The 11,917-nt window shown below is 33.6% G+C and overlaps 1 protein-coding gene across 1 annotated transcript; it reads left to right on the top strand.

Annotated features, from left to right (window-relative positions):
- The first annotated feature begins 1,139 nt into the window (after positions 1-1,139).
- On the top strand, positions 1,140-11,917 carry LOC100368197 (peroxisomal biogenesis factor 3-like). The gene is made up of 13 exons (XM_085493084.1): positions 1,140-1,224; positions 2,390-2,574; positions 3,453-3,584; positions 3,792-3,873; positions 4,654-4,697; positions 5,638-5,756; positions 6,572-6,650; positions 7,076-7,130; positions 8,258-8,352; positions 9,267-9,375; positions 9,912-10,019; positions 10,797-10,893; positions 11,681-11,917. Exons 2-13 carry the CDS (start codon positions 2,502-2,504, stop codon positions 11,768-11,770), a joined length of 1,083 nt encoding a protein of 360 aa, XP_085349210.1. The 5' UTR covers positions 1,140-1,224; positions 2,390-2,501; the 3' UTR covers positions 11,771-11,917.

Here is an 11,917-nt window from a genome sequence, read left to right as displayed (position 1 = left end):
GAGTGTTGTTGATTTCTAACAAAGTACAGAGTGTTGTTGATTTCTAACAAAGTACAGAGTGTTGTTGATTTCTAACAAAGTACAGAGTGTTGTTGATTTCTAACAAAGTACAGAGTGTTGTTGATTTCTAACAAAGTACAGAGTGTTGTTGATTTCTAACAAAGTACAGAGTGTTGTTGATTTCTAACAAAGTACAGAGTGTTGTTGATTTCTAACAAAGTACAGAGTGTTGTTGATTTCTAACAAAGTACAGAGTGTTGTTGATTTCTAACAAAGTACAGAGTGTTGTTGATTTCTAACAAAGTACAGAGTGTTGTTGATTTCTAACAAAGTACAGAGTGTTGTTGATTTCTAACAAAGTACAGAGTGTTGTTGATTTCTAACAAAGTACAGAGTGTTGTTGATTTCTAACAAAGTACAGAGTGTTGTTGATTTCTAACAAAGTACAGAGTGTTGTTGATTTCTAACAAAGTACAGAATATCCGAGTTTTACGTGATAAAAAATAAAATATGCATGGGCGGCAAGGGTTGTCAATTTCAGTGCCTAATACATATTTTAATTTCTAACTTTCTAATAAAATAATCATAATATATAAGATGTTATGAACAAAGCACGTTCCATTCCATTGCTTGCAATAAAAATCCATTCTTGAGAGCCAGTTTTCTTTTTCCGGAGGACAAAAGACAGTGTAGTTAGCAGCCGTCGCAGGAGGGCGTGAGAACCGACGCGAAAAAATAAACATGCCCCAGCTTTGATAGCCTACGTATATACATACGGAATTATAAAAACTATTTTTAGATCCACGTAATGGTACACATTATTAGCGTCTGTTGAAATCACTGCCAGATATCTGAATCACTGTGTAGACGCAGAGATTCATTACTATCATAATTTTATACTTGCTATTATCTGTAATGTATTAGCTTAGCTTTTTTTTTTTTTTTTTTTTTTTCTATTTACTGTTTTGTAACCTTTTATTCCTTCTTAAACTTTTGTAACCATTGCCAATCCCTCCGGGGAATGTGTAAGTGTTAATAAAATTATTATTAAAATTATTATTATTACTATCAGGAATTACGTCTGTGGAATCAAGTTACAAACAAACGATTTATTTGTGGGAGGGGTCAGTGAACTTTCATTTAGGGCAAAGGTCAGTACCGTGTACGATGATGCAGAGGAGACCTGTTTATATTAAAACCACGAGGCTAGATCGACAAAATCAGGTAAATATTGCGATTATTTGAATTGATGAGTATTAATTCAAGGTATTTCAGCAATTGTAGTTGCCGTGGCATCGACAAACTGTGCACTACCCATACCGTTTTGAAAACCTTCCTTGCAAGTTGCAGTACCGTGGCCTGTGAGTGTGAGTGTGACGCTGCTTGATTTGTGTGTTTTCCAGTCCGTGTTCTATTGCCGGTAGGGTTATTTCGTCCGTTGCGTAGTGATCGTGGTATCCGAGCACAGAGCCATTCGAAATTTGATATGGACAACGGTTATTGTCTACCTGTGGTTCTACTGATGATCGCTTGTTGATCTGTACTTGTATACCGGTATATCATGGCTCTATGTATATGACTGTTAGCAAATGAGTCTGTGTATTCATGGTGTCAGTAATATAAGACCCCACTCCGAATATTTATAGTAGTATATTCCTGAAATAAATGTTATATTTGGGTCTTCTCGAAGATTGACATCTAGCATGGAGCTAAAATAAAATATTCCTTTTTTTAGCTCTATGGTTCTTAAGTTAATTGTGAATATCTCTTGATAATAAATGGATATCTCAAACTACTTTAGAATATTGCATGTACAAATTATTAAAATATGAATAAATAATAAATTAAACAGTTTTATTATAAACCCGGTAATGTAGATTTGCTGTTATGTATATATAACTTAATGTAATATATTATGAATCAGCTAGTGTGCAACAGAGCATGGTCCTCTGTATGCTGAGGAGGTCATCCAAATTCAAGGTCAATATTTTCTAAATGGTACAATGTTTCTAAAGCAGTTCATGAGTTCCCTTGTGTGCCAATGCCAAACATCATTATTCATAAAGATTTTAGCGACTACCAAAAATATGATATGATGTTATTTTAATTGAAAAAAAATGACAAAATACAATAAGATTGTGTCCAGTCCAGTCTTGCAACAAAAATGAATAGTATTTAAATGCATCTGGAATGACAAAGATTTACGTCCATTTCGATTTATTGCAGTCGGCATTAATTAAACTTGAGTGAATTCCACTCCCAGGAATAATTAAATATTTCCAACAATTTGACATAGTAAGACCTTAAAATTAATAAAACTTTAAAAACTTAAAAATACAGTAAATATTTCACTTTCTTAAAAAACTTTCTTATGCATATCTCTTTGCAGATTTTCTATTGGCTGTTCAACTACATTTATGCATAAATACCTATTGTTTTATTTATGAACAATGCAAAAAAACTATTGTTCTATTGTGTGAAAAACATACGTAACAATAACAATGTTTGGATGGATCAGAAGATTCTGGCACAGACATCGGACAAAATTATTTGTGACTGGAGCTGTAATTGGAGGTAAATATGTCTATGCTATTATTATGTGTTGTGGGTTGGTGGTCTTGCAGCATGTTTTTAAATTATTATTATAACAAATAATTGTATTTAACATGCGTTATATACATTGCATGGGACCCACATTGAATTTGATGATAACATTGTTCACAGTTAAATACAACAAATGTATTCCACTGCTCTGTCAAGCTGGCATCATGGTACAGTGGCTATGATTATTGACTTTCAAGTTGGTTTGTTTGTAACTCACTGTGTCACCGTAACGTCATAAGTTACAGCGTGACGTAATTTTGCGGTATTTTACGAGGTATTTTCAACCTACCATATAGACAAATGCAAATTCCAAATATGGAATGATTATGCGCATAAGCCTCCTCTAATAATAAAAAACAAACATGGCTACCATGGCTTGATACACAAAGAAGTTCGCTAAATCTGTTAAAAATGTTTTGGATTTTGGCATTCCCATGTATTCCTGGGAGGGAAAGCTGTGTAATAATAAATTTATTACGAGGATACTGCACAGTATGCACTCAGACCTCTGCGCACCGATCGATATTCTCACTGTACTGTCTTTGTGCATACTTTGCAGTATCCTCGTAATAACCTCATAGCCAAAGTATGTGTGAAAGCAGTGTGGTGTTCGTATCGACTAACGTGTAATCAAAAATAGCAACAAAGAACATTTTGTTCTGTACGAACTTTTGTATTCAATGAGTTCTTATTTTCGTTATGCTGCATCTGAAGTAAACAAAGGGAAGTGTTTGAAGGAAGGAAGACGTGTCTGTAACACTTAAAAGACATTCTTACAGCATTTTATGGGCGGGTAAATTCTATTGTTTTCAGCGTCAGGTGTAAAATAAATGTATTTATTTTGTCAGGTGCTGTACTATTGGGTAAATATGCCAGTTGGAAATTGAATGAACTCCGCGAACAAGAAGCAGTCGAATATTTGTCTTTGACGAGAAGACAACATCATTTTGACAGCAACCAAAGAACCTGCAACATGACAGGTAGGTGAGGGTGAATGAGGTAAAGGCTCAGAGACATGTGACATTTTTCAATGAAATCACGCAAGACAAAAATTATATTCATCTCCCCACAATATAGAGCATTTTCCCAGCTTTTTTGCAGTATTTTTCAAGGTGCACATATAAAAAGAGCGAGAATTCTTTGTTTATTGTTTATTAAAACTAACTGTTTTTCTATTTCCCTCCCAGTACTCTCAATGATTCCAAATTTGAAAGAAATTTTAATGCAGTTATTAGATTCAGAAAATTTGACAGCTCAGTTGAAAAACAAGTAAGTATTTTTCTGTGTAATCTTGTGGGCGAACATCTAGGTATTTTCATTGCCTGGCAACCACATCAGGTAAAAAAAATTATTGAAAACTCTCAAAAAACTGTACTTTGGGCTAGTTGTTGACTCTCGTGAACAAGATATCAAGATTATTCTTACATGGCCAATTGAAATTTGAGTGTCAGGATTGTCTCATAGTTCGTTTCCTCAACGTCAGTCGTTTCTTCGACCACCATTCCCCAGCAGTTTGCGCAGAGCTCATACAAATACTCGGTGCAGAAGTGCACTTCTCAGCAGCATAGAACATTTACAAATTATTTTTGCTTTACAAATTTGCAAAGATTTGTCTCGTGTGTAATTAAAGCAGTTTATAGCAGTTGTTCAGCCCTGATTATCAACATTTCACAATGTCAACAGAAAATATATATCTTGTTTTTGGTGTATTTACATTGTATAAACAAAACAATGTTTTGTTGCCTAAAACTAGGTTTCATCATCGTTCCAGTGCTGTAGGTTAATTTTTTTGGCCATAAGAAGGGTATTTATGATCCTTTTGATTGATCGATCTACGTTTTGGCTGATTACAATCATGAAAACGACATGAAAAGCTTGCTGCCATAAATTTGTAGCCGGGTGTTTATACGACTTCTCAGGATCGTTGGGGGTCGAATAATCAGCGAAAGGAGACCAACCTTACAGGACTGTACTCAGAGCTAGCAGTTGTTGTGCTTGGATTTTACTGATTACTGCAATATATTGTAACTTGATAATTTCTTTTCTCAGACCCACAAACAGAGTGGAAATTTGGGAGGAATTGAAGATTATCAGTAAGTCTATACGTATTATTTGTCTTCCATGTATCATTAATATATCCCACATATATCACCCGTCTATCAACTAAAATAGAATGATTCAAGGGGTGTGGACTTAAGTGCATGTGAACTTGAACATAATTGAAATTATAGAGGTAGCTTTTGTACCATGTTAAACTGTGGTGGTGTACATGTTTGATCACCCCCCCCCCCCCAATTTTGCAAAATTGTTATATTTAGTCTCGAAGCACCCACCCCCTCCATGTATCATGTATTACCCATCGGAATTAGGTTCAAACAATTACTGTAAAGGGGGTAATTATTCACTGGGTTTTAATTTAGCTTATTTCGCTGACTGGAAAAATGCGCTAAATTAAAACACAGTAAATATGTAAAATTTAGCATAGAACACATTATCTAAATGACGAAACCGTGAATTTAAAACCCACTGAATATGCCTGAAATGGTAAATCAGTGAAATTTAAACCCAGTGAAAATTAGTCATTTTACAGTAACTGTATCAAATGTTCTATTGAGTGTTCTGCAATTGCACTTGGCTGTTTTCTGTACTAGTAAATGTGCTACAACTGAGATTTTAAACAGACTGTTAACTACTGTTAGCTGCCTCATAGATGTATGGTAACTACAAGTAATGCCACTCATCAAGGTCTTGATTGGCATCAAAGTCAATGCTTGAATTTTGTTTTTTGTTATTGGACCCCTGTAATAATTTATTATTCTGGATTAGAAACTGAACACTGATTGAGATGTACATGAATGCATCTTTAACGCTTTGACATTGATATAATTTCTGCACAATTAAACTCCAAATTTCATTAGTAGATGAATATATTAACTCAAAAACATTTAAAATTAATATGTTCAAAATAGCAGTATGAGGGCGCTATACCCACCACAAGAGGGCGCTGCACTATTAATTATGCTATTTTTGTAGGTTTCACAAGAACCATTGTAGCTGTGTACAGCAGCTGTATGCTAGTAGTTTTACTGAGAATACAATTAAATATCATCGGTGGATACATGTATCTAGATGGCATGAGCTCACAAGACATGGTAGGTATTCTTCAATAAAATAACATCACATAACATGCATGATTACAGTAGAAAGACTTGATTAACATTAGTGTGAATACCCTGGATGTCTGCTGTACTATAAACTTTGTGTTATGCTGGTAATTACTATAATACAACATTACTCTGGTTACAATGATTTTTCAAGGAAGCACACCATGGCTTTGTATGTACCGGGTATTATTTGACTGCTGTTAATTCATCTAAGGCACTGTAGAATACTTATTTTCGCTTGAAATTTATTTTCGCTATTTTCGCTGAAGGGATGTTTCCGTGAAAATAAAATCCAGCGAATATACTTTTTTCCTATATTTCACATTAAACTCATCAAAAATCAGTGAAAATAAATTTCACACAAAACGCCCAAAAAGCCTTTTCAGCGAAAATTAATTCCAGCGAAAATAAAGTATTCCACAGTATTCCTAGCCAGTGACATCGTTTTGTCATCGACCTTTGTTTGAGATACATCAATACCACCTCATTAGGAGTATTTGTGACATTATTTGAGTTGCATCACCACCTTGTCATTCGATTCAAGAACTAGAATTGCAACAGAAGTATTTATAATGTTTGGGCATTGAAATTCGCTGTGATTAACTGGAAACCGTGCTCACTACTAACTGTGCAATAAAACAATAATACTTTGGGTTGAAAATCATCAGTTTTACATTCATTTCATTTCTAACTAACCATCAATATTATTGTGGAAATTATTTGAGTGTTGTACTTTTTGTTTTAAATATGAGTACTGTTAGAAACTGATAGTGTCTGTTACAATAGCTTTCCTTTCTATACAGTTTCAGTCAACAGACCAGAAGCTACCACCAGAAATACAACAGCGTTACCTGGCAACCATTCAATATTTATTAGAGCAAGGTAAGCTCATGTATAATTAATCATGCAAGTCAACATGTTAGTTCATTTATTTATTTTTTCAGAGGCCCACCACAGTATACAAATATTATGATTTGGTGATTGCATGTGTCGGCTAAGTCATACACCAACCTTAACACCAACCCCCAATTTGCAATTAAATTCAATAAAAGTATACCCTCTATGGCAGAAATGATAAATATGTTTTAATACGTAACAAAGTTACAGATGAAAGTACTGCAGCATTTTCCAATTGAACTCAGTAAATAAAAAATAATTTAATTATTGTTTATTAGAAAATATAGTTGTCATTCGTCCTTTCTACAAGAGAAAAAAAAGAAAAACATGAGATCATTTTTGAAAAAAATAATTGTTCAAAAACATTTTTGCTATTACACACTATATGCATTTATTTTTATGATTTAAAGGTCTTAAAGATTTCATCACCAGTGTGAGATCAGCTGTAGAAGCGGTGTTGACATGGTAAGTAGCTGATATAATAACTTGTGTTTGTAACATTACCAACATAGAATACACAGAATAACCTTCAATATTGAATGGTATCTGAATTGCAAGTATTAATAATAATAATAATAATATGAAGTTATTATGAGGATACCTCAAAGTATGCATGAAGACAGTACAGCAGGATTATCGACCGACACACAACGACAGTGATGTACTGTCTGAGTGCATACTTTGAAGTATCCTCGTAATAACCTTTTTATTATACATCTTTTCCTTCCAAAGATACATCATGGGAATGCTGAAATCCAAAGTGTTTAGAACAGAATCAGCGAACTTTTTTGTGTGGAGTCCGGTCAAACCCTGGTGGCAGCCATGTTTGTTTTTACTATTAGAGGACCCTTACGCGCATAATCATTCCATATTGAGAAGTCGCATTTCCTAATATGGTAGTATGAAAATACCCCGTAATATACCGCAAAATTTTGACACGCTGTAGCGTTACGGTGACAAATGTATAATAATAAACTTTATTTAAACTTGATGATCTGTTAACACATACAAATTTTAAAAATCTTTATATTGGATATACCGTAGTTGTCCAGGTAAGCGCCCAGGGTCCTTAACATTGACAATTGCCAACAAATAAGGGTCGGCGTATGCCTGAAAACTCCCTGCGAAAAAAACACAAAAAATTCGCGAAAATTGACAACACGCAGATCAAACTGCTGCAGAGAATAGAATGGATGAATGAAAATGTGCAACGGAAATAAATGAACAATATGCAACATTAGAAGTAAAACAAAAATAATTTATTGCTTATAATGTGACAAATAAACCAGAAATAATAAAAATCCTTGCAGCTTCGTCCTGAAGTTCATTGATGTTGTCGCACACAATTTGGACTTTTAATCCGCTGTCTGTCAACTTGGCATGTCTAATCACAATAAAGAGACTAGAAAAATGGGGTCGCGTGCAAATGACTGTGTTGCAGAATAATCTGTGTTGCAGTATGATAGCATTTTCGTTTTTCAAATGGTAACCATATTGCATTTTACAAAACTTGTTGTGTAGATTGTCGAATATTTACGCAATACACCAACTGTATTGCCTGCTTTTGTAACTTTTCTATTTTGTGTTTTCAGTGTATCATTGAAGCACTGTATATCAACTCACGAAGTTACAGCAATGATAAATAAAGTACGTAGTCTTATTGAAACAGAGAAAACTGAGCAGTTTGGTAAGTAGATATCAATGTGTTTTTTTAAACAACAAAAAAATTATAATACTTTCTAACTTCTTGTTCATTGTAAAATATTAAAAAGTCTATATGTTTGTGATCTCTTGACTTTTTCACAGCAACTGCATTTTCTGGAAGTCACTATGACTTCTGTGATTTTCTTTGCTGATGAGATATGCCCTGAGGTGGTGTGGATACATTTATCTCTCTCAAAATAAAAGTGCTTTACTGAATTTACGTAGTGAGACAAATATTATGTGATAATTTCTCTATTAGAAACTTGTGCGCTTATGTAAATACTATGTTAATTATGCTATAATTTCTTGTTAATTTTGTGAGTGGTGTTTTCCAAACAAAAAACAAAACAGTATTTTGGCTTTGCCTGCGCTTCTATTAGATGTGTGATTTTAATAGAGCAAATATGGTATATACTTCTCAGTTGCAGTTAATGATTGACTATTCTAGATTTTATGCAGTGTTCCACTCACTATATGCTACTCTACTGACTCCTGCTACTATAATGCCTAGAATCTTTAGCATTCCACTAACTATACATTACAGTAATGCCTATAATCTATGCAGTGTTCACTCACTAGACATTTCTCCACTGAATGTGATGAGATATTACTAGCAATGTACCTAGACATAAATGGTAATTTCCTTCAACCAATCAAATCAAGTCAATAGTTGAATAGGATAGGATATTACTAGCATTGTAGCTATGCATTATTGGGCAGACATATAGCAACAGGTGTGCATAAATTTGAAAAAGAAATTAACAGTTGCCAATGACGATGACCATTAAATATACAATATAATCTATATTGGTCATATTCTTTTTAGTCTTTTTGTATTTATGAATCTGTTGCATTGCTGTAGATTTATGGATTTTAATTGTAATTTATTTTATATAGATAGTGCACACAGTCTTTGTAAATATATGTTACCCAGTGAGGCCACTGTGATGCAAGAAAATGGAATCATTCACCAGTTAATGATAGAAACAAAGGATATGTTAGAAAGGTGTGTTTCCTTGACGATACAGAAATTTCTCTATCACTAAACATCTATCACATGCTCAAATTTCCCTCACACTGAAACAGAAATGTTGATGGCTATAACCAATCATTTATAAGATGTGGATATGACTGTCGTGATATGTGATGCAGATTCTATCTTGCAATTTCAGCCTATGATCTTTTCACCACCAGTTCCCTCTTGTCATCACAAATTCACACAATACCGGTAGTCCCATTTATAGTCCTACCTTTCCTTCAGAAAATTGCGGGAAAAAAAGCCAAAATTTTGTCTGTTGGCTCCAAAATTAGAGTTCATTTCTTTACAAATATTGAAGAATATAAGAACAAAATGCAGACAAATTTGGGAGAGAAAGTCTGGTAATGAAAAAATATATTTGTGTTCATCTTGATTGTATTTGCTAGTGTCCTTACATATATTTGTAAAGTGTGTATTATGTTATATTATTTTACAGAAATCTATTTTCAGCACAAATTATTTGATACGCAGTTGATTTTACAATATTTTTTTCTCATTTCTAGTGATGATTGTTCCAATATTATCAACCTGTGCTTGAAAACTGGGTTTAACCGACTTGAAGACAACATTCAACAGTTTTATAATCCAGTGGATGTAACAAATGAAAATAAGTTAGTGTTTTGATTAAAATACGAGTTATAAGTCACATGTCATATCTGTGTAGAAAAAGCAATAAGCAGAAAATGGCTAGAAAGAAGATCATTCCTGATTGGTTACCCATGCTTGACAGCTAACTAGCCAGCCAATCATAGACTTGTTTACTGGGTTGTAAAAGCAAAGTTTTCAAAATGGGGTGTTTTTTCCATGTGCTCATAGTGGATATAGATCATGTCAACAATAAGATCATATTAAATTACACTGAGAACTAATTTTAATTAACACCCACTTTTGCATTTGCAGTATCTTGATTGACATACTTTAGACTGTGAGGGCAGTGGTCATCACGCTGTGCATGCTCAATTGTTATGCAGATTAATAGATACAAAAAATGAGACACTACCCAGATCTTACATTCTAAAAACAGTGATCACACCACTCACCTATCACTCACCCAAATCATGACCTAGAAGAGCTATCACTCTCCCAATCCATACAATTTTACCTAATCACTGACGCTAATGCGTTCAAGTCATATTTAGCTTCCAGGCTATTTTCAAAAGACGAGGTCAGACTACTAAGTTTTAACTTGGAAAGCAGCAAAAGTCTCTAGGATGCCAAAGTCTGTATTCAGTGCATGTTGTGTTCTGATCAATATTCACATCCATGTTTGCCACTGTGAGAGTGCATTGAATTGTAAGATAAATCTTGCATATGCATAGCACAAAGACCACAATCCTTCAAATATTCATAGAATGAAAAAGATAAATGCATCTTTTTTCTCTATTCAGCCTCCAATACTTGAATATACCGTTAGCTAAAATAATTCCAGTGATGAATGGACAGATACATTCCATATGCAGTGACACACCAAACCATTTTGTACAGGTAAGGATACTGTTGGCGTCAACAACTTAATAAAACCTTTTTTTCTCACGTAAAATAATTAGCATTAATAAACCACAGTATGAGTTAGTATGCATAAAATTCCAGCAAACAAATAATATTGTTTGCACCTCAAACAGTAAATCATTAGTAATATTTGTACTTCTGGTGAAAAACAAATAGTATAACATACATATGTCACAGAGGGCGCCATCTATGATTTTTGACTACCGGTAAATACAAGATGTGTTACATAGTCTTGACCAACCATGAGATTCGTTACATTTAACATGTTGAATATTAACCAGTGCATTGTAAACAAGCACAGCTGGGCTTGAACTTTTAGTGTTCAGAACACACACAATAAATTTCATGATCAAAAAATGTCATGATAAAAATTTTAAAACTGTCATTGTGACTGAAATGTCTGTTTTTAAGAGCACTAGCTGGGGCATCTACTAGCCTTCATGGCCTGTCTCAATTTTGAGTCTTGCAGACAGACGTATAGCTTGGTGTTCAATAATATCATGAACATGATAAAACATTTACAGATCATATGTAATAATCATGTACTGTAAAATACTTTATTTTTGTTGAAGGGATGATTCAGTGAAAATAAAATCCAGCGAATATACCTTTTTTTTCTATATTTTACATTCAACTCATCAAAAATCAGTGAAAATAAATTCCATACAAAACACCCAAAAATTTCTTTCAGCAGCGTATTTTACAATATTTTAATTTAAATCCCATAACCATGAATCACTTCAGAACATTTTTTTTTTTTCAGGAACTCTTGCTGCTACAGCCAGTGAAAGACTTTGCTGCTAATATCTACGAAGCATTCAGCCAATCAGCGTCTGCATCAATAGCCCCATAAAAACCATCACATTTTGTTTTTAAAATTATTCTTGGTCATGTGACCTACTCCAGTGTATTTTTTTTAGGTAACTATGTATTGGTATACATATAGATTACTAAACTGTAATATTCATAGAGAGATTTATCAGCTTAAACAACCAAGCTT

This window comes from Saccoglossus kowalevskii, chromosome 18 (genome assembly GCF_978046115.1).
Source record: "Saccoglossus kowalevskii chromosome 18, keSacKowa6.1, whole genome shotgun sequence".
Taxonomy (NCBI): domain Eukaryota; kingdom Metazoa; phylum Hemichordata; class Enteropneusta; family Harrimaniidae; genus Saccoglossus; species Saccoglossus kowalevskii.
This window is presented reverse-complemented; position numbering and strand designations above follow the sequence as displayed.

Coding starts and splice junctions, on each gene's coding strand:
- LOC100368197 (XM_085493084.1), top strand. CDS start 2,502: ATGTTTGGATGGATCAGAAGATTCTGGCACAGACATCGGACAAAATTA. Junction 4,698..5,637: donor GGAGGAATTGAAGATTATCA/GTAAGTCTATAC, acceptor CTATTTTTGTAG/GTTTCACAAGAACCATTGTA. Junction 10,894..11,680: donor CACCAAACCATTTTGTACAG/GTAAGGATACTG, acceptor TTTTTTTTTCAG/GAACTCTTGCTGCTACAGCC.